The sequence below is a fragment of the Diadema antillarum genome, unplaced genomic scaffold (genome assembly GCF_040938485.1).
Source record: "Diadema antillarum isolate AM-2024a unplaced genomic scaffold, OU_Dant_1.0 seq00001204_RagTag, whole genome shotgun sequence".
In the NCBI taxonomy this organism is placed as follows: Eukaryota; Metazoa; Echinodermata; class Echinoidea; order Diadematoida; family Diadematidae; genus Diadema; species Diadema antillarum.
Window position 1 is genome coordinate 118,961 of NW_027271997.1, and position 24,168 is coordinate 143,128.

General features: G+C 39.2%; 1 protein-coding gene and 1 pseudogene across 1 annotated transcript in view; one reads left to right on the plus strand and one right to left on the minus strand.

Annotated features, from left to right (window-relative positions):
• The window catches only part of LOC139744709 (uncharacterized), a 69,491-nt pseudogene extending 46,860 nt beyond the window's left edge, over positions 1–22,631 (plus strand).
• The window catches only part of LOC139744710 (uncharacterized), a 51,421-nt gene continuing 27,920 nt past the window's right edge, over positions 668–24,168 (minus strand). The window contains exons 2-5 of the mRNA XM_071655133.1: positions 14,381–14,576; positions 7,645–7,784; positions 6,296–6,583; positions 668–2,225 (exon numbers count right to left, since the gene is read on the minus strand). Coding sequence (XP_071511234.1) covers positions 1,900–2,225; positions 6,296–6,583; positions 7,645–7,784; positions 14,381–14,576 — 950 coding nt within the window. The 3' untranslated portion in view covers positions 668–1,899. The remainder of the gene's footprint in view (positions 2,226–6,295; positions 6,584–7,644; positions 7,785–14,380; positions 14,577–24,168) is intronic.

The window sequence follows — 24,168 nt, forward strand, 5'->3', positions numbered from 1 at the left end:
AGGTCATACAATAAACACAAGGAGCTGGAGCATCTTTCTGCTAACATTAATCTAAAGGTAAGTCTGGTTTTCAAGACAGGGACTAAAAAGATATCATACAATGTACTGTACTTTTGTAGTACATGTAATCCATTTTACTCCCAGCTTTTGAAAGAAGGTTTATGTCTGAAGGACTTTACATTGCTCTCAGAGCATGTGGTAAATGTTAAACCTACATCATATCTAACATTTGCACTGAATTGTACAGCATGTGTGTAGAAATTATTTGTGGGGAATAAACATGCTTCCGGAATCTCATATTGCACAGAACACTCTGTGCATCCATATATACACTCTTGTGTGCCCATGGTGTGTGTAGAATGCAGCTGTGCATGTATAACACTCTATGGATCCAGCTTTAGGAAGACACTGTGAGTATTAAGCATTGTCGGCAGTAAAGCATGGATTGAATTGGATATAATATAGTTGAAAACGTTAAGGAGACACAAAATGTCTTCTTAACCTCTAGTGTCTCCTTAAGGTAATAACAAACACTTAGTGTCTCCCTAAAGCTGGATCCATAGTTAATATATGAGTGTCCATGGAGTATATTTCAGTGCCGGATTTTTTTTTTTTTTTTTTTTTGGGGGGGGGGGGGGGGGGGTAACTTCCATGGAATTCTTGGTTTTGATTGGCTGTTGAGTATTGTTGCCATGGTAGTTACCATTGGATGGCAAAGTTACCATAATTGTAACTTTTATGCAACGGGCCCCTGGTCTTCCATGAAAATTGCACAAATACACACTCACACACACACACACACACAAACACACACACACACACACACAAATCAGACTGAGCTTGCAGCATGTTGTTACATTCATGTATTCATGTGTACCTCTGATACTTTAAGAAGAATAAATGAAAGAGTGGTTAGCAAAGAATAGAGTGGAGGATTGAACTGAACAGATGATAAGTGAAGCTCTATACCAATGCTCAATTCCTTTGTAAGAATTGGCCCCTAGTGGTCACAATGTCATCCAGTGCACAATTGTCATCATTTCAATTCAACCACTGACACTTCTTAACATATTCATTCAACCATTGACACTTTAATTTTTACTGTAAAGAAACCAGAAGTTTAGAAGAAAAAAAAAGACAAATTGTATCTGACCAAGCCATCAAACATTATAACTTGTGTAATTAAGCAACTTTGGCAATTTGCTTTGATTTACACCCTGTGTATATGCAATGGGCAATATTCCTTTCACACTGTCCATTATAGTACATGTATTTCCATTTCTTTTAGTGATGAGGTACTGTACAGGCAGTAAAGGTGTAAATGCATTTCTGACTAACTTTTGTGTCATTTCCATGCCAAAACCATACCAAGGAAGAGAAAGACATCATGCATTGAAGTGAAAGGCTATGTTAGTTTGTTCTTACAGAATTGCAACCAATAAATGAGATGAATGGTCATGTAGACCTTTTTCATACAGAACTATGGATGACAACCCCTCCTTCCCCCCTTCAAAAAAAAAAAAAAAAGCCCGAGTAAGATGAACCTTCCACATGTAAGGCAGAACATCAACAATACTATATGTATGAGTGAAATAGATAAACATCAGTTATCATCATTTACATGTGCACTGTAGGTATAAGCTGGACAAGCTCTTCCCTTATAGCCATCAAATGCAATGATGACTGAACAACACAGATTTTACATTTAACATGAATAAAAAATAAGATGCAAAATCTTGCTGTGACAGACGTACATGCATAAATACCTCGAAATGCTTCAATGACAGATAAACATGTAGATAAACAATTCATATATGCACATATTTACAACAAAGAGAGAATGATGTAGTAGTCCATTAGTTTCTCCTCAAAAGGGAAAAGTTCATCCTAGTCAGCCAATCAGCTGAGAGTCTTGTATCCTATCCTCTCGTCCATACTGTCTGTGGACGTTGTGAATACTTCCGAGGGTTCCATGAGGTATGAATCATCCAGATACATGACATCGACATCATTGTAGTCTGTGAACGAGACCTGGTCATCTTGTTTTAGCTCTATTGTCCACAACGGCATCATTGGCTTCTGGTCGTTCCGCCTCCGCCTGACGTATATCACCGTGGAGATGACTGCAGTGAGAAGAAGAACCCCGCCCCCTGCCGCTGCGTACACATAATAGTTGTGCAAGGCATTCTTCCCACTTCCATTCTGGGCAGGATCGCTGGGTGTCTCTGAAATGTCAAATGACAAGAAGACAAGAACGCAAGGAAGCAACAGTGAGTGAATTGAATTAGAGAACACCTGTCATTCAAGGACATAGCCAACCAATAAACTAGTTTGTTGTGTAATGATGTCAAGTCAGGGTTGCAAAAATCTTAGACACCATCACTCAAGTAAGTTTAAGTTGAAGATATTTGACAATACATCTTTTATTCGATGAAAGTTATTTTACACAGCCTAAAATCAGAGGGCATATCAATTCCCATTGGTAAAAATGGAAGCTGGAAAAAAAAATTACATGAAGCGCCAATTTACAGTGTGGAATGATCCTTTTTTTTTTTTTAAAATGGGGAATCACTTCATAACGTTAACAACAATTTGAATAACGCACTGCTTTGTTTGAAATGTTATGTGTATAAACAGTAAAAAGAAATACATTGTACGAAGGGTGAAAGAAAGATATAGGATTAATTGTTCCTGCATTACCATAATGCATACCAATGTCCTCACTGTAATTATGACTCCTTTTGGGGAACAGTGAATTATTTCTTTCAGATAGCAGGGATGATAAGCAGTGAGTGTGGAAGAGAATATTAGGGGTTTGGCCATCTTTTGAGGATATTAGGGGTTTGGCCATCTTTTGAGGATTATTTCAAGGTGGAGTGACTGTGGGATGCCCTAGGCAAAATTTCCTGACCAACTCTCCCCACAGTCCCTCCCAAGGGGAGACTTCCCCTCCTTAAGAATTACTCATTGTTCGTCAAACTGTCCCCTCCCATCTCTCTTTCGAATCTCCGACTAAAATTTTCACCTTGCCGGACATTTCCCTATAACACAAGCCTGTGTTGAAATCAATGATAAGACAATCGTGGTCCGACTGATGTGAAACATTTCGTCAGCTTCCTTCCCACCGAACGACTACTTGCACATGGGCTTATCCCATATCTCTCCTGCCTGGGATTGATGAGTAGATGTGACTGACAGGTAAAAACCACATGCCCAGGCTTAATCTATACCTCGCACCCACGTTAATAACTTAGTGAACAGGTGATTAATGCTCTTGTGGTAATGATTCCATGATGTGAGTTCTAGCTTTTCATGCCTATCCGTAACATTTCTAGTTTGGATTTTTACGAACATGAAGCATAACATGAATTTAATTTACATTGAACTCTTCACTCATTGCTTTGCCATTCATGTTAGACCTCATAACAACCTTAATAAATTCATTCTGGCCGTGCCGCTCTTTCCTTAGGAAGTGCATATCAAGGTAACAGAATGATCCCATTAATTTGACAAGGCTATCTAATTGGGATTAAAAAGGCTGGAAGAGAATGTCTATTATACATTATTTGATGAGCAACATCAGTAAGTGATGCAGATTTCAGGTGGAATTTTGAACATCAATTGTTGACACTCAGGAAAAAAAAAAAATCAATCTTGTTACCCTATCACCATGCAGATAGTAACCGTCAGCTCTATTGACATGTAAACAGCAATAAATCGCATGGAAACTGGAGAAACACGACCTTGACTACATCCCCTCATCTCCTTGGTGAACCCCAGCGGCCAGTGACACAGAAAGGAGAGAGAGGAGTGTTTTCTCAAACTCATGCGGCAATGACTCACTAGTTTTATTTCTTCAAGATTTGATTGAGGCTGACAGACAGGTGCTTAGCTGGCACTCATCTACCCCTGGTATCCTCCAGGACCGGGTGTCAGAAAAGCGTGTGTCCCCATGGCAACAGCCTCTGGAGGACTCATTCATGTGTTCGACCACCATGAGTAGACTTCCGCCAGGAGTCCAGTAGGTGTTTTTTAACTGTTCCATGTTCATGCGGCAATGATAAAAGAATTTGTTTCCACTTAAAAGTTCTTTCTCCTATTAGGAAGTACCATAGCATGGACTGAAGAGCATCGTTTCTAAGTAGATGCTTTACGGATCCATACATATACATATAACTTCAGGGTCACTTCCTTGGGGGGGGGGGGGGGGGGGGGGACACATAGGCCTACAATCTGAGATTAAGTTGACCGCTACCACGCTCCACGACTAGGGGAGACGGTGGCTTTGGACTGTGTCTAACCCCTTGGCATGAGGTGGACAGTAATTAGAAACAGAGCAGGTGAGTTGGCTGTATGCCAGCACCTGACACCTGCTGAATGAGGGTTGCATGACCTAGGATAATTGATTGGTCTGATCAATGCAGACTGCTGATTCAACTTGCAGTTTGGCATATGATGAACATATTTGTGTCACTAATTAAGACATGCTGCAGACTTGATTAAACATGTTCCAGTATCATCTAAATTTATGCAAATTGATAGACAAATCACATCAATTTATGTATGCATCATACAATCTAAAATGCCCTAGAACAGTTCCCTTTACAGGCCATATTTTGACTGGAATGCCAACAAAATTACCAATCATATGTCAGAAGATTTGTATCACCTGCCCAAATTTTTGATGGAGGTTTCTGCAAGAAGGTTGATATACCTTTTGCTAAATGACATCAGTAAAGTCTCTTTGTACAATGCATATGATGTCAGAAGAAATGAAACACAGGCTCTGGACTTCATGCCAAGCTGCTTCACATATTTGACAACTTGTGTGCTTATTTAGTTAGAAAGCACATCAGAAAGTCTTCAAGCAAATTACTGATGTCTAAAAAGGATCAATCCACCTTATATAGCCTCTGTGTGTGGGAGATGGGATAGTGGACACACTATGAGAGAAGAGTTGATGGGAGGGACTGAAGTATGCCCTTCCCAATCCCAGACAGTTTTCTGACTCATTTCCTCCATCACTGATTGGTCCAAGCTTCCAAGGGGGTCCTTATGTTTCTGGATAAAATGTTCTGCCCCAGACAAGCTTACAATAGAGACTTTTGAATATATATTGATCAGGACAAGAATTCTTGTCAAGAATAAAGAATTATCATCCTGTATTCTTATGTTGTGCGTAAACATCATTAAAACATATTGGCTTTGCTGTTTAATGTGGACTTGGCATAGGTGGCAACCGGACAGTAATTTATTTTTTTCTTTTTTTTTAGTGATAGCAATGTGTTATTCATAGTTTCTAATGCACTTGAGTATTCTATCGAATCGATGAAATTATCTATGTTTGATGTAGGAAAGTTTGTCAATCAGTTGGAATTGTGTATTCTATATTGGAGAAAAAATACCATGCTTGTTATGCTATGAGCATGGTGGATTATCACCACTGGTTGCAGGCACTGAAACTACTCTCGAAGTGAATCATGGACCATATTTTTTCTGCGGTGCTAATTTCTATTTTCAGATGCTGCTGACTTGTTGGGTAGGCATACTCAGTTCTTTGCCAGACTTTGGTTTTTACACTCACAGGGTGGATTAGAAGGGGATTTTGGTCCACACAACGACAGGTACCACCTATCTAAAAGTAAGTCTGCCCTGCCCTGGGAGAAGGAGTAGGTCACTCACTGCTTCTTTGTTTTGAGCCTGTCAGGTGACTTCATTGCTCACTGGACTGGACTCTACCAGACATCACCATCATGCTGGTGGACTTAACCCTTTGTTTGCTTTGAGTGTCCATTGCCTCAGAAAAACCCCATAGCATTGTACACACCCTCCAATAGTCCCCGGCACAGAAGGGCTAGGTAATGAAGGAATGAGTATGGCAAAGACTCTCCATTGTCAACATAGAATATCATTATATAGCTTTTCATGACCCATGCATAACATGATGTTTGCGTGTGTGTGTGTGTGTGTGTGTGTGTATGTGTGGTTTTTTTTTTTTTGTTATACCTATACAAACGTATTGTATAGGCCTACCTAATGTAAAAAGCTTACCTTTAACTGAGAAAAAAAAGTTAAAAGTACATGTGCAGTGCAAAGATGAATGGAAATGAATGGCCACTTGAGCCCTTTTGGATCCACCAAAATAATGATTGGAGAAGTTTGTGGGATATTTCACAGAATTCTATACTTTGCTTGCACCACATAAAACTTTGCTCAGCATCAATGAAAATGAGGACATGCCATCTGGCCGCAAGGGTGGTTCTTATCAATGCACAAACTATACTCAGCATCTCACCTATGTTTGTGCAATTCCACATTGCACTGAAGCTATGACATGTGCTGCATTCTTTGACGCTATCTGCAGCAGCATGGGAACATCTACTCAGGCATTGCTGGGAGAAGTTACGACATTCTGCCGGTATGGTTGCTGTTGCGGGATCTGTTGAATTCGGTTCGGCCATCTGGCAGGCTGGGCATGGGGAACAGATGTGATCGCCGTCCTTGTAGTAGCCTTGACCACACGCTCTGGGGCAGTTCTCGGTGATTTTTACAGAGTTTGCGCATGTCTGGCACATTATACTTGCTGTGATGAGATGAGCAAAACACACACACAAAAAAAAATCAAAGACAAACAGCATGACAAATCAATTGCAAAAGTCTCAATTGCATTTACCGGCTAAACTTTTGTGCATACATGTATAACATGATAAAATGTAAACAAATGTGATTCATGCTATCAGAAGTCACCTAGACCTTTTTTTTTGAAGTACCATGCTACATAATCAGTTTTAGTTTCATTTTCAAGCAGCTTGCAGTTGTAAAAAACTTGGTATAACCCCTACTAGTTAGGTCTCTGATATACACTGTAGTAGTAAAAGTGTTAGCAATTTATTTATACAGTGATAAGGCAATGAAGCATCAAAAGCTGTCAAAACTGATTAAATCATCATGTGGGGAGGTTTTGTGGCACCCATAACTAATAAGTGATCCTGTTATGAATGACCAGCACAAAGCTTGCCAGTTTTTAAACCACTGAGGGTTCTTATCATAATTTTGCATCTACAAACTCCCATCACCCCAGAGCTTGGCAATCACTGAATTCCTAACCAGCACAGATAGGGTGAGGGAGCAGGAAATCAAGGGCCTTGTCATTTCTGAGTAACAGATTTCATTGTATCGTATTTCTTTCACAGCATGGGTACTGTAAAACCAGAAATTTTCGCATGCACAAAACTTTCGTGAATTTCACAAGGAGCCAGAATTTGTGAAGATAAAATGCATGTAAAAGTTTCTGTGTACATAATGCACTGAATGCCAGGGGCAGTTTGCGAAAAATTTCATGCCATGAAAAAAGACTGTCGGCTCCAATTCATGGAAGTTTCATGCCACAAATGTTTCCGTTCTTTCAGTATAGAAATTATGATATATCAAATTCTATCACTCATCATGGTGTAATTATAGCTGAGCAGTATTGAGCATTTTCTTTGCTCTCCACTCCCATCTCTCAGTTTCTCTAGCTAAGCTAGTTTTGCTAGACTGGCAATAGATGTTTATGGAATCAAACAGACATTGTGTAAGCAAGACCATTTCTCAGTTTATAGAAATGGCATGACAACACTTAAACAATCGATGGATGATACATACCATTGGTATCACTGCATTTTGCAGAATATTCAGTGCAGTCACATGGCCTGCATGTCTCTCCATCCAACCAGTGAGAGCTATCGGTGCACCTGTCACAGAGGGGTCCACCAATGCCAGGCTTACAGCTGCACTCACCAGTACTGCACAAGAGATACGAAAAGGAATGTATACATGTAATAATAATGATAAATAATAATTAAAATTTATATTATGCCATGTCTATTCATGAAATGCTCAAGATAAAGAAATAAGAAATTTTAAAATATCATTAAAAAAATGAGTCTTCCATTTATTCTTAGATTTAGGTCATCTTTTCACAACCTGTGATTTCAACAACAATATACAAAAAAAAAAAAAGATATCACCATTCAGTGCTTGTTTGCATTGCATTCTACATCATAGTTACTCTATCATCCATAAGAGCACAGTTCATACAATGTGTAGCACTGTGCACGTTGTCAAATCAATAAAAGTCTGGAGCAATGACCAATAACATCACCCCCCATGCAGCTTAGCTGAAGGAAGAAAAAAAACCTTGGTTGAGGACAGCTGCTGGTCATTCCATACTTAAATAGTGTCAAACTCTGATTTTATCGTTTGAGTTTCCGAGCATCTCCCTTGAATCTGGCTGTTCACTGACTAATTAAAGAGCTGCCACCTTATCTAGGATTACTGCTCACACTGAATGATGCCGTAATTATCATTACTACACATATAGGGCCACTAAATGTCTTTGTTTCTGTAATTTAATCAAGTATGGCAGGGCAAATTAGTGCCAAAAATCATGACTGACACAGCCAGTGACACCTTGATGTTCTCAGCTGAGAGGGAAATCATAAAATCTGTGAAGCGACAGAGTTAAGTCTCTATCCTGAGCCGTGAGACAGAGTGATGTAAGAGGCGTGCGTTGTGTTCATCCTTGGCTGTGGTCATGTTTCCAGGGACAACATTTGGTAAAGCTCCCTCAATGTCGATGTAAATCATGAACATGCTGTCAACCTTCTTCAGAACAAATATGATCATAATCTTTAGACTTCTTCTGAGAATAGGTTTTTGCGGTTTATTTCTTTAATCCTTTTTTTTTTTTTTCATGCAAGAGCAACTGACAGTCTTATCATGCATTTGAGATGTAAGTGACAACCACTCACCCTTCAAAATGTATGCTATGAATGTTTGCAAGAGTATGATGAAACAGAAAACATATGAACCAGATCAGTATTAAGGCTGTGCGTGGATATGCTGTAACGTTATGTTTTGGTAAAAATCTTTGTTGCTTCTGCCTTTCATGCAGCCAGTAGGGTTGTATGTATTTTACTTTGGCAGCACACTCAATACTATTTCATCGATGAAAATTATGATATATTAATGATTATCAACAAAGTATACATACACATATTAACGCACAATGTCTGTGTTTGAATGTCAAGGTGACAAAAATGTGACAGAGAACACTGAGTTTGCAATTTTTTGCAAATCATTTATGGTTTAGTCTCACGAGTCCAGATTATTCTTCGCTAAATTGAATTTCCCAGCAAAGACAGAGATACATGTGGATGGCAAATCTGTGATTCAGGACCTGGCAGACTAGTCTAATTACTGTAGATGTATCAAGTAAGGGTCACCTGTCTCTTGGAGGAGAGCTAATTGTGTTTCAATGAGTGACAGCATCATTGGTTCACCTAGTATCTCCTGAGGTTATTCAGGGTCTAGAGGTGCGGAGGTGGTAAGCCTCCTCCCCCCCCCCCCTCCAATCTATCCTTTCTCTCAATTGTTCAAGTTACCCTTAGTGATGACTACAGAATGGGCCAACTGCATGCCTTTAGAAGGCAATAGCTAACCAGAGTGTTTTAGTTACCTACTTGTTAAGCATCACTAGGATGTGGTATTCTGAATGACAGTTAATATTACATGATTTTAGATGTACAACCATATGTCCAATGTACTGAAGGTTGTTGATCATAATTATCATATTTTATTACAGTTTTGAATTAGACACTATCCTGTCACAAAGAGAAAATTTGTTCTGAATTCTTTGAGATTTTTGTTTCAAATATCACTGACTGGAGTGTTTTGTTATGTATGTGGTTATTCCGACTAAGCTAATAAAAAGGTGTGACGTCGTGGGAAATTGTTTGTTTTGCACAAAGTGACCAGAATGACAGAGTCGTAATGTTTATATTGGTTACAAGTAAATGATGATCATCCACACACTCCCTCTGGTCAGTAAAAGAGGATCAAGCAATTATGCTATGATGAAGAAAATTAATGGTCATCTTACAAACTTAACTCTTTCATTGTCAGCCAAGAATTTGACATCTATGGCACATCATTATATCTGTAGCTGGGTATGGGTTAAGTAGGTTTCTGGTATCCATGTCATTGTTGGCAAAGACCTTAACGACAGATCATCCGTCCCTAGTCCTCCTGCTGATTCCCAGTGGAGGAGAAACCGCAGCTTACCGTACCAGATTATCAAATTACAGTATTTGCAAGTCATGACAAAGATATTGCAACGTACATCTAGTGTCTGGTCCAACAGAAACTCTCCAGGACATTCAAGCATCACTCCTTGTCCTACTTCAATAAAATGTCTTTTATTTTTCATTGTCAGTCAATGAAATAAGAAACCAAAAACTATGAAAAAGGTGTATGACATCTGAATTTTCTCCTTTAGTAATGGTTTCCTGTAATAAGCCTGCAGTGGATATTTCATTTTGACCAAAATGCATTACTACATTACAAGGTTTATTTTTTCACGTAAAAACTATCACGCCAAGAACAGTCTGTAAAGACCATTTAAAAACATGGTAAACTGGTGAATGAAACATCACTTGGTCTCTGAAGAAGTCTATGCATGGCCACATTTGTCACAATCAATTTATTCCTTTTAGTGCTTTATGTAATAGATACTCCTGCTGAAAAAAACAAGAAGCAGTTTTCCTCTTTATAAAAACACACATTAAAGAACAGCTGAGATTGAAGTTTAAAATCAGCTTCAGGCTTTAGCAAATGGAATTCTCCAAGTCCCTTTCATAACCAGTGAAGTTCCATGACACTTGCTCCGTTGTCCCCGATCTAGCCTCCTTCTGACCCCACTTTGCTTCTGTTTGTGACTAACCCCCCTGATGACACACACCCCTCTGTCTCCACTTTGAGAAGGAATCAGACCAACTGTGAGCGCACTGCGTGGTCATGTGGGTGTGATCATGTGACACATCACATGATGTCACAGACCACAAGTCTGGACATTTTTTAATAATTATTTTTTGAGAATCAGTTTCATGACACTCATGGCGTCTCCACAAGTGACACATCAAGAAAGCCTGCAGAGAAACAAGAACTTGTAATATATCTGTACAGAAGTTAACCAGTGGTACAATTGTGGTGAACCACTTTTGGCACTAGAAAGGCAGGTTTTTGAAGAAAATTGGAGCTCAGAGAGGGGGCCCCTGGTACCACAACTTTAATGCCATGAAAGATGTGTTTTAGATAGTTTCCCTGGTGATATGCCAAACCACAGCAACAGCCACTAACTAGGCTCCGTTTAGTGGTGGAAGACAAGTGGCTGTTTGTGGTCTGAGGAGGAGTACCCCAGTAAGGTGCAGACAGGTGAAATTGGATGCATGCTTGGTCAATGGCATTGTGGAATTGACATTCAAAAAAAAAACTTTAAAAATTACGTTTTGGGCAGACTGTATGGGATGTGAAAGGGCAGCCAACATGGCTTATACTTGAAGGAAAGTGTCATATAACAGGCCTTTTTGAAGGAGAAGGAAAGGGGTTATGAACCAGCACGTAAATATCAAAAATATTTATGATTTAGTGAAATTGAAGAAATGAATTGTTTCATTACCAAATCTATGTCCTTCTCAAAGTGAGTATTTAGAAAACATAGTGGCTGTTTGATATCCATACTCTCACAAACTACTAACATAAGGTTAGGACGGCAATAGTCGATATATTTCTTTGAAGGTAGATTACGCAGACAGTTACGAAGAAACTAAAATTGTTATCGAAATTCCAAGGCACAGTGTATCACCATTGATTTCCTACAAACATCAGTCGCTTGAGTTACTCGAGTCGGATTGATTGTCTGTTGTGTGTTTGATGTGATGCTTAATACACCTGCCATTTCAGAGGTTGATGCACGCAAGCAATTAACTCTGAAACTATGACTTGCATACATGCGGTGTCTGCAAATGCTCCTGAATTGGACCACAATAAATGAAGGCAATGTTAAGATGATTCTTGCCTGAGTTGCTAGTGATGTCATAGGTGATTTAACAGATCACAGCAAGGTTAGTTGGTTGTGTCTCTTGTGCCTATGATTTCCTGCCATTCATTTGTCACAGTGGTCAGCTGATGGACATATAAGTGTCTGCTGTCCATCTCTCTTTGTTCTGGTCACAAAGTGACTCTAAACCTTTTGTCTTTTCTTGACCATCATTTCAATGACATATACCACTTTTCGACAGCTATAACATCTTTCATCAAGAATGAATTGTCTACATGAGAAACTGGAACTTTGGATGCATACCCATCACACACTCTTGACTGAGATTTTAAAAAGTGAAATAAAAGGTTAAAAGTTCAAATATCACTACAGAAAAAGAGAAGACAGCACATGTATGTCATCTTGAAGAGGTATAATTTTCTAGGAAATGATTCATGTTTCAGCTTCACCACAACACATGGTTTTCAGATTGTAAGAACACTGATATATGTGGTCAATATTGCTTGATGACAAATATACTGGAAAAAGAAATCTGTGACAAAAATGTCATCGGGTCATACAGCAAAACCCACGTTTCACTTTTAATACAATTTTCAGAATATACACCTGTAGTTCATGTCATTAAACACTTAGTCAATGTCTCCAAATTGACTGCCAATCAAGCTGTGCAGGTTCGTTCATCAAGGGCAAGGGATATGTAGCTCACCACAGGGTGAGTCACCCCCCTCCTCCAACCCTCTCCCTCCTATGAAGGAAAAAAAAAATATCAGAGGGAATCCCCTTCAGAGCCAACCATCCAATGTGTCACATTCGGCTGGCAGCGAAATCCAGAGTCCATATAATGTCAAACATAACTAGACTAGCAGCCAGCGATGAAATATGAAATTAGGGATTTTGCAAAGGATAAGTGGTGGAGTAGCATTAGTAGGGAGACACTCTCTGCGATCTTGGTTTACAGGGGAGTTATCACGAGCTTTACAGTCATTTTTACTGTTGTCTTTGTATTCTTCCTTTTCCATTTAAATTCTTGCGAATTGAGGTTTTATTAGTAAATAAAACATCTTCAATCAGAGTTCATTCCCCTTTGACTATGTGCATGGAATCTACAATTGTGCATGCTTTACATTAAACACCAAATAAAATATAATGTGTATACAAATGATACCTATTTACTTACACATGTACATGGTGCACCATTTTATTTTGAACTACAGAAGTATGTGCATTTGCAAGATTTTTGGCTACAAATAGATAATATAAAAAATGTAACTGTTTAAATTTGATCACCCAAATACATTGTACTCTGATTTTGTTTGAAACAGATTATTTTGAAGGACATTTCTGGAACTTTGTTGTAACAGATATATCAGACAGAGTAAAAAAGAGTACATATGCTCTAACAGGCTCAACGCTAAGTTCTCAATATTGAAAAAACATGAAGTCCCGCTGGCAAGTTTAGACATACACAAAACATTTTCCTTGTTTTCTCTTTGTCGGGGGGGGGGGGGGGGGGGGGAGGAGGAGGAGAAGATGGTTACCGTTTATCCACAACGTATGAGCATAATTAGCGCATATGCACATATGATGTAATTGCCATACAATGTGAGTTGATATGGACCAGGGCTTAAGGTATTCCCTGATACACCTGTTCAGTGGCATCCTTCCATTGGTGTCACTGCCCCCACAACTTCCACCACAGGTCATCCACCGCCCTTCCTGACTTTACACCACCTGCCATATTACGCTCTCCCTAGTGATGACATACAGGCTTCCTGGTTTGGGTCATATCCAATGATTATTCCAACCTTCGAAATAAAAAAAAAGCAAACTGCCCAACAAATCTGTATCAGACTGAATACTTGAAAACACCTATAGTGCATTGCCTACACTTTCCATGCTAGGTGGAACTAATTACTTAAATTTTGGCCTGTATTATCTAGTTAAAGAATGCAAATGCAAGTAAATACTGGCCAGGGTTTCAGCTGTTGTTAGCTATGTGAATCACTCAAGAGGTACAGGTTCATAGCACAGGTGGTAACAAGTCCTTTTCAAAAACTTGGTAGGCTGTTCTTATACTGTACACGTATAGGGCCTATGCCATATATTTTGCAAGGTTTCTATTTTCATGAATTTTGCAAGTTGGGTACATACTATTTGTGAATTTCGCAACGTGCAAAATTACTAACTGTGATCTAGATATGAATGCAGCGTGCACATGTACATGTCTCCGTTTATTCTTGTGTGCCACAATCGCGAAATTTTTGCATTTGCAAAATTGTCGGGAAGTCACGGTTTGCAGAAAAAATAGACTCACTATATGCTGTATACAGTATCACAGACAAATATTAATTACCTTAGTTTTGCCACTCAGTTGAAACAATCAAAAGAAACGATCAAAAGGTTTCACTGTCTTCATTTGATAAAGTTTATCTGTAGTATCTATGTCCCTCTTCTGTGGCAAAAGGTCACATGTACACACATACGTTTTCCTTTGAAACCAACCTGATGTTGCATTCAGTGCTGATGGACCCATGTTCATTGCACTGACAAAGACTGCAGTCCCCTGTCCCTGTAGCGTAGAAACCAGCAGAGCAGTCTGAACAGTTGGCGCCAATGAAGCCTTCTTTACAGGTACACATTGTGGTTCCACTGTCACATGAAGTGTAGTTCACTGTTCCCTGACTGCTACACAGACATCCTGTATAGTGTTAAAAAGATTTTTTGAAAATGATGAAATGCTCATTATATTCCACTTGAAATCAAATTCAAAATGCAATTCCATGTAAATTCCAGCATCAATCAGCAAGTATTCTTAACATCATGACTATTGTGATGTTCTGAAAAAGTACTCACAAAAAACACAGATGTCCATATTTATGCTGTAATCATAACTTCATTTGTTTTATGAGTTTGTATGAATGGAACTATGCTTATGGATTCCATCTTCAGGAGAAAAAATATATGATATATAATTATGCATATAAAATATGCATATGTGAAGGAATCAGGATGTGTACATATATTATGCATTCTTGCAGTAATAAAATTATTTGTTTTAGTTTTTTAACCACCATTACATTTAGCATGCAATTCATTTCTGCTTGCTTCAGCTGAGGGAGGAAAGACATGAAGAAGAGGAATGTAGTAATATGGCAGATATGCCATTCTTATCAAATAAAGATACATGATCAGAAAATGAATCTTATTAGTCCAGGAAGATGTGCACATGCACAATGCAATTTGGATGACCGGCTCCTGTGGCAATGGTCTGAGCGAGATGCTGACAGATGAAAAGCAATGATCAAACAAATTGATGTTGAGACTTCCTATCCATATTGCAATGGGCCAGACGGGGAATACATCCATGCACGTGGCTCGCTGCATCCATTAAGACTCGAGACTTGATTTCTCAGGGTATCCATTTCGACATATACTGTCCCTTCGCAGTTAATCTTATAAAGGGGAGATTCTGACAAGACATTCCCATTTGTCCAAATATTAATTGGCAGCAATTTTGCCCGATCCATGCCCCCCCCCCTCCTCATATGATATGGCCCCTGTTACCCATTTCTTCACATTACTCTCAGCTCCATGCTTTACTTCTTATGCCTCATGTTTTTCTCGAATCCTCTTCCCTTACATTTTTTTTTTTTTTTTTGGTGGGGGGGGGGGGAGGGTAATGATATTTCCTTTCACTGTTTTAACCAGCCTTATATCTGTTTTCTCAGTGCACTCATTCCGAGTGCCAGCATATCTTTACCATGACATCCAACTTTCTCTATTTCTTGCTATTTCTCACAGATTAGCTTCCCTTATTTTCTCAAACTAGCAGCCCCCTTTTGTCCATTAATTCTCCATTGTTTGTTCCTTCTGCTATCTCCCTGCCCATATTCTCAGATCTCCTGCTCCAATTTTCTTCAAACTACATGTATCATTCTATCTCCATGTTATGCATTATCATAGCAATGTTATTTTTGTCACATTGTGTTTCACCAACTGTGCCCAACTTATATTCAGCACAGTTCTCTCTATCTCAGTCCAGTCCTCAGCAGGGAGGTGGGATGCCTCCCTATTCTCAATGTAGCTTTTCCCATTTTTTGCCTAGTGTCTTTTTTCTGTTATCTCATATCACCTTACTTTCATCCTTCCATGCATCCATTCATCTGTCTCCCCCTACCCCCCCCCCCCCCCCCCACTCGATTTCCTCTCGTCTACACTGTCACGTTTGCCTGGTTGAAACACTGTACTGATGTGTCTGAGCCCTGCCATATAGGATTACAGCAGCTAAACAAGATTTAGGACATGACATGAATATTTCATTCTCCACCAAGTTATCCCTGCTTGTGTGTGAGCTGGCTACCCTTGAAGCCAGCTGATGCACATCTGAAGAATGAGGGACATGTGCACTCAGAATTCTGAAATTCTGGTAGAATGGCATTCTGTAAAACAAGTTTTGTTCCTATCTACATCAGACAGTAAGCTCTTTGGCTTTACATTCTTAAATCCATTCTTTCTCAAGGTACATAACATTAGATATAGATGCATCAAACTAAGCACTGGCTTTTCATTTGTTTTGGGGAGGGATTAAAACATTCAGTATTCATGATATAGATAATAATCCACACTTGTCTAGCTGGACATCCATATTTCCTAAATAAATTGAGAGGCCGTACTCCAAGAAAACAGAGCAAATTAAGGTATGCCTACTGACCTAATAAGTTGTCCAGTGAAAGCTGCTGCTGAAACAATAGATGAGTGCTCACTTGCACCATAGACATTCTTTTCCTCATTTGGGCAAGTGACTTTCAATGAAGGTGGCCATTTTTTGCCACCAGTTCCATTGGTAATGTGAAGTAAGTAATCACTTAGCATCCTGGACTTCTATTTGTTTAAATGCCAACAACGTGATTAGTGCCTGCCCTCAGACTTGCATCTATAGTCACAACACAAACCATCATAGCCTGGCAATCTATATGGACCTAGATCGTATTCAACCTCCTATATCAACTCAAGTCAAGTTGAGAAGCATATTTCATCACCTCACCACAGATTAATAAGATAAGGCTATACAGCGGTAAGAATCCAAATGCATCTACCACAGAGGCTGTGAAAATGAGGTAATTAAATTTTCTGGCAAAGCAGGTAATTGGTGCCACAGTTGACCACAAGGACTGAGCGACACAGACAACTTGTCATAGCCTCGTTCCATGGCTGTAATTTCTTTTTTTTCACACTTAAATTCAATCTTTGTACAGGTATCAGTCTGGAAAGAGGCTAGACCCCTTTATTTTATCAGCTGTTGTCATACTTTGCATGTAATATCTACCTGGTCACATGCATGGAGTGTGTTGCTGTGAATTAATTTGTATGTTTTGAACACTGTTTGTTATTCTGTATATTACAGACACATATTCCATATGGATGAATATTTTTCTCCCTTCATCGGATTCATATCCAGGTACCGGTAATGAAATGGTATAACACTCACTGGAATGTTCTTGCTCCTTCCATGCAGGTTTCTACCTAAATCGTGCTGAATGTTAATGCCACTTAAAATGCCACCAAAGTATCGTCGCAAGACGTACACGAAGATCGAGAAGCAGATCTTGATGGAGCTCATCGAACCCAACCTCCCCGCCATCACCGACAAGCGAAAGGAGGGCAAGGTCCTCTTCAACTGTGACCGTGCCTGGACCGAAATCACCCTCCTCTTCAACGCCCACCGCGACACCGTGTCGCGGCGCAGTTCCGACGACCTGCGGGGTGCCTGGAAGTATGTGACACAGGTTCAGTTCCCCAAGCTGCCCCCGATGCAGATAGTGATGGAGTACCTGAATGGGCGGAAACGGCTGGTCAACTACCGGGCCTTGCTCCTTGATGCCTCCCACTGGAAGATGGAAGACGGTGCGGGTACAGTCAACTTTCCTTGGCCTTTTTCTGTAGTTTTATCCCCGTTCTTTGCAATCACGTACAACCATTATGACATAGATGGGAAGTATGGCATCTTTTAGCATTTTTCAAAAGTTGCAGCAAAATTTTGTCCATCTTTTTATCTTTCTATTTCAATAAATATTAGATCCAAATAATTTCCATGATTTGCTTGCTGGCAAAGACAAAGCTTATTGCATGCTTGAATGCACAAGCTTTTACCTTGTGCACCTTGGCTCTCCCTTTGTTTATGCAGCTTTGTTGAAGGGAAACAAAATAGATAATCATATTTGTGGATAGAAAGAAGGTGGATTAACTGTCATACTTCCAACCTTTGTCATATAGAAAGCTCTTCAAAGTTGTCATGTGTTTCATTTCTGTTGAATTCCCCATCTTATAATGACTGTAGCAATACATGTAGATAACATGCATGTACTAGTTGATAAGGCATTATGTCCTGTATACATTTGTTTAATTACTGCATGAGCAATATCATAGACACATAAATCCACAAAGCACTTTCTTTCAGATTATTCCTCTTACCTATCAGGAACAGAAGATAGTTGGGATTAAATCTCAACTCTTAAAAAAAGCGAAATCAACTATTCAAGACCACTTATGTTTAAAGTTAGTGGAATACTACTGAATGTATTATTCTAAGAATAAGAGAATTGTTCTCTCACAAGAGAAAAGAATAAATGACAGCCTTGTAGTTCGTGGCCTGAAATTTAGAATCAAACTGAGTTAACTCCAAGCTGTAATCTGTGTTAATATACCTACATATGGAATGGAGCCTGATGCTTGCTTTAACACTTGCACAAGGCTATGCTATTTCAATCAGTTCATTGTAACACAGAATTATTGTCTGTCCAGCTTCAAAGCTGTTTATCATGATTATAAGCCAGTTTGCAGTTCTACTTTGTGCATGAGCAGAATAAAGGTCATTTGTACCAACGGGCATGTTGGTTTCTAAATTCACTGGGATAAGCATCTGTGATGTAATGATTATTCATGTAATCCTTATATGCTGCTTGCCATCATACCCACCTGACAGCAAACATGGTATTTGGCAATATCAATAGAAATTGTTAATACATTCAATGCAAATAATGTAATGGATGCTTTCCCAAGTGTTAATTGATGATCATTCTGGTCATCTGTCTATGCAAGTTCATTCTTTGTTGAACAGGATCGATGAATCCCATGAACTGTTATGTAAAGCTTATACATTTACATGTCGCTCTGAAAATGAGTAAAGCGCCCCTAACTGACTGAGAAAAAAGAGAGGTCATTCATACCAACGTGCCCATGAGTTAACGTTCTCCAAACTGGCTTATTATCTCAACAAAGTAACAGTTTTGTGTGGAAGAGATGCACTTGCAGCAAAGGCTCTTGTAAAAGAATATTTAATATGATGAAAAATTCTCTAGTCTAACCGTTTGTTGCATGTACCAGTAACCAAGCCTGATTTCTGTACCCAATTTGTTGATAATGAATGTACCTTAATGCACCATTATACATTGTATTACGTTCATGACCTCTGTTGTTTCTTCCACACGTGAACCCCTATGCATGTCTATTTTTTTCTTTCCGTTGAACGTGACGTGACATTTCGCATTGACCGTGCTTCCACCACACATGCATGTCATCCCCAAGAAATCCCGTGTCCGCCTCTCACAGACCTGCCCAACGTGAAGCAACGAGGCAAGCGCACTGTGTACAAGTTGTATGAGAAGGAGCTCCTCTTGGAGCTGGTCACCAACAGGTGGTCGGACGTCATGCTGACCGGGCCAGAGCTCACCTGCGAGCTCCGCAGGGACGGGGCCTGGCAGGAGATCCATGACAACTACAATGAGGATCCTCGTGCTGTCACCCAAAGGTACGCCATAAAAACTTGAAATTTCAGTGACATAAGATGGCTTTCAAAGGCAAAGTGACCAAGGAATGTGTTATTTCTGACAATTCTGCAACAATCATATTCTTTTTCTCTCTTTTTTTTACCTGTACATTCAGTTGTGGTTTCTTTCTATGTCTTCATCATTTACAATTCCTTTAGACGCTAGAACAGCACCTTACTTCTGGGACATTTGTCTGGACCGAAAATTTTCAGCAATGGGGGAAAAAACTGTGACACAATTAAAGTAGGAAATTAAAAAAAAAATGTGCTTTCCTGTTCTGTTGACAGTTTGGTATCAATTCTTCAGAGCGATTTTCCTGAATTTGCACTTTATATTCTTGTGCCTTTAATACGCCGTCATGAATTGGATTTTGTTATTTGCCATCTTGGTACACCAGCAACAGGACTCTTTTTCATTTTGTCCAACATTCATTTTGTCCCACACCATAGAACCATTCGTGACTGCGGTACTGCTGGAAGTATATGGTGCAGCAGGGGAGACAGGTGGAGGCCAAGTTGAAAGCACAACAGCCAGGGGATCCCCCGTTCATCCCACCCCAACCGAGGCCGTGTATCTCAGGGTGCGCCAGCTGGAACTTGACTGCGGTAGTCGGTTCCTGCCTTTCTTCTTGCAAAGCCCACAGCAACAGGGCGATGACATGTCTCCTCACAACACAGAGACGCCCTCTCCCCAGCAGGGCCAACCCCTGCAGGTGCCTCAGCAGGGAACCGGCCGAAGGGGGAGGCCACGCTCCACCCAGCGCCAGGAAGCGGCGGAATCCTCGTCCCTCCAACACCAAAGTAATGAAGCCCAGCAGCAGCAGCAGCAGCAGCACCAAGTGGCGGTGTCCCAGCACCAGGGGAATGCCACCCAGCATCAAGCCCCTCCTCAGCAGCACCAAGCTGCTGCGCAGCAACACCAAGGCTTGACGCTCCAACACCAGAGCCAGGCTCCACAACAGGCTCCTGGGCAGCACCAGCAACCAGGAATGCACCATGGATCTGCACATCAGGGTTCGTCACCTCACCAGGTCCAGGTGCCACATCAGGGCCAGAGTCCACACCAGGCTCCAGGACACCCTGGTCCAGGACCACTTCAGGTCCCTGCACACCTTAGCCTCATCCCAGGGCTGACACTGCACCAAGCCCCAAGACCCCAGCACACAGGTTCTTAACAGAATTCTCACTGCACTGTGTATGTGATCCACCACTGTTGTTATCTTCAACATCCTATCATTGCTTACTGTACTTGCTTAGATTTGCTATTGATTACTGTTTACATGTATGACTTTTAAAATGTTTTTTTTTTTGTCTGCCTTAGAATATGTTTATGTAGAAAGATTTGTCTTTTCCTATTTATATATCTTCATTTTTAAAAAGTTTCTTGCCTTCCTCACAAGATTTACTCATCTCTGATAGATAGAGAGTCAACAGGAATTTTGCATGCAGTGCAATAATGACACCATATTTTTGCCAAATGAGTTGATTTCTGTAAGAAAAGAAAAAATGCAACATAGTCACCAGAACATATGCAGAATGAAGAATAAAACTTTCGGTAACTTTCTTCAGAAAAAGATGTCACATTGCAATGGTTTCACTTGTCGTGAACTTTAGACATAAATTCAAAACTCACAATATCTACAGCAGCATTTTCAGTGATACTGAATTTTCTTCAGCCTTCAGTCACCAACTTGAACGACATACCCCATGGTTAATAACTTTCAATGCCGGATGATGACATGCTAGCATTCAAAAGACCTGTTAACCTCAATGTCTTTTTGTATTATAAATGTATATAGCTGACTATGTGACTCGTGGCTGTACATAGCTTTGTAGAGCTAGAAATGCTTACATCTCACAAACATGGCTTTAAAATTAAATGAAAAGATGTATCAGTGTTACATTACTATCATGTTATGTAAGGTTCAAACACTCATATCTATGAGCTTGTAATAAACCATAATTGTGTTAGACTGTGTTGCTAGACTGTAGAAGTGCCAAGATGGTGAATTATACTTTTAACCTATGTTATCATGTGATTATTACATGTACTTTAAGAGTCACCTTCTAGTGTTTATTTCAGCAGTATGTTGATGTTGCTACAATTGCATGGCTATTAAAGTGTTTTTTATTAGTTTCTTTTCTTTCCAAATCATGTGTGTAGAGGATAAGTCATACAACTCCACTCTGCATTATTTTGTGAACTTTGTGACAACACGTTTATCTATTTCATATTCCTTGCATTGTACAAGGATTTTGTGCATCTGAACTTTTTCAGTTTGTTCATGAAAGTAAGTCTGCTTGATTTAACATATTCAGCAGTTAGACTGATATTTTGATTACAGTTTTGTGAATGAAGTACATGTATCATGTGGTGGATTTACTGTCATTTTTCTCGTAAAACAGAAAATGTTCTGAAACAGTGCCAGTCATCTGTGGCATTACACTTGTAAATATCTGTCCTACATTTAGGATAGACTATGCTGATGGCATATATGGTAGAATGAAATGTGCATAGAGTATGGGAATTGCACTAAATTAGTCTTGCAGAAAAAAAAGAAAAAAACAATTCCTGTTCATACATTGTAATCCCAGTTACTATGCTGAGTGTTAATGCTAAACAATGAAAAAGTAAAAATATTTGTTTGGATGTGTAGCTTGATTGTCTTGTTTCTAACCAAAGATGAAAGCATTCATTAATGCTCTTGTGATACACATCTCATGCGTCCTAGTCACTCTTCAGTACATATATGACATATTTTTATGTGTTAAGTTAACTGAGTACATGAATGTTGGTATACTTGCTGTTATTACTTTACGATACACATGCATACGCTTCCAGCAATGTATTAGAGCGCCACATAAAAACATTAACATGTCCAAAAAGTTACTGTATTTGTTTATTGCTACAACCTCCTTCGACCCATTCCCCCCCCCCAAAAAAAAAAAAAAAAAATCATGATTATTAAACAGTGAATGATTTCTCTTCAATGGATGTATTTCAGTGTGTATAGACTCCACCAACTAACCAATGATCATTGTGTTGTAACCAAAAAAAAAGAAGAGAGAATATGATTTAATGAAGATCATTCGATAAATCTAGGGATGTTTTTTTAGTTGTCTCATTGTTGTAAAACACACATATTTTGTCATTTATGGTTTCAACTCTACCTTAGTTTGAACTTATCGAAAGATGTTATCTGATGCTCTCATCCAAACTTTTGCAGGACACTCTAAAATGATTAGTTGTAGTTTTCATATTGTGTCTTGTTCAGCATGTAAAAAAAAAGAAAGAAAAAGAAAATAGGTTGTCTTGTGTAGCTTGAACTATAATTTTGAAGTGACTAGGTCACAGGTATAACAATATATAGTTCAAGACAGAAGCTTTGTACATATAAAAAATAGCAGCAGAACACTAGCATTTGTGACCTTTTGTTATGAATATTATATCTGTCATTTCCTTTTAAAGTTTTCTCTCCGCATGTCTGTGATAATGTTGACCTGTCTGAAGTCGTATGATTTAAACATGTAGATATAGTTGTGAATAATGTGAAACCAGTTGGCATATCTATGTATGCCTTTTCGACGTGAAGAAAATCAGGCATAGTTCTCGTAGTTACTTGATGTTTTGTATGAAAGGATGTAGCTTTCAGTACAAGGAGATCTTGTATTCCTTTCTTGATACTGAAACATGTGAACACAATGCTCATGTTCTAGAAAAGTAATAAAACTCTTCACTACTCAAATATGTCCTTATTCTCACATCTATGGTGTTGTCACTAAATGAGTGGATACCTATGAAAATGAAGATACACGATAGAGAGAAAGATATCCACCTCAACAAGTCTTTAGAGTTGTATTCATTTGATATTTCATCAGACACATTGAACACTAAAGACACTGATGATACTTCCAGGACACATGACATTCTTGTTTTCTTGTAAATTACTATGGACAGAACAAATTACAATAGATGATACATTCTTTTCATGTTGGCTCAAATCATATTACTGCCACTGTTTTGAGTAGTTCTATGATCCAACAGACTATCACTCAACTGACATGTGAGTAAGACAATAAAGTTGATTCCATTATTTTTTCCCCATCTTGGATAAGGCATGACTATTGCTGTGTTTGTATCTTACAAATTGAAACCAACATCACTCGCTTCTGAAAAATGTGTTTGCAAACATTACTGAAAGTAAAGTCCACATGAAGAAAAACAGTAACCATATTACAACTAGTTAAAGAAGAGAGAAATATATTACGGACATATTCTAAGGAACCTTACCATCCCAAGTTGCTATTTTTCCTCAGTTTGCAGCTGCTATATTGACATTAAGAGTGTCAATGCACTTTGTGTTCAGCTGCTGGGGGAATCAAGGAGAATGTAATAAATCTGGAATAGCCAATCACTGCTATCTCTGAACCACACATTTAAAGGGGTTAAACACAGCTCAGAAAC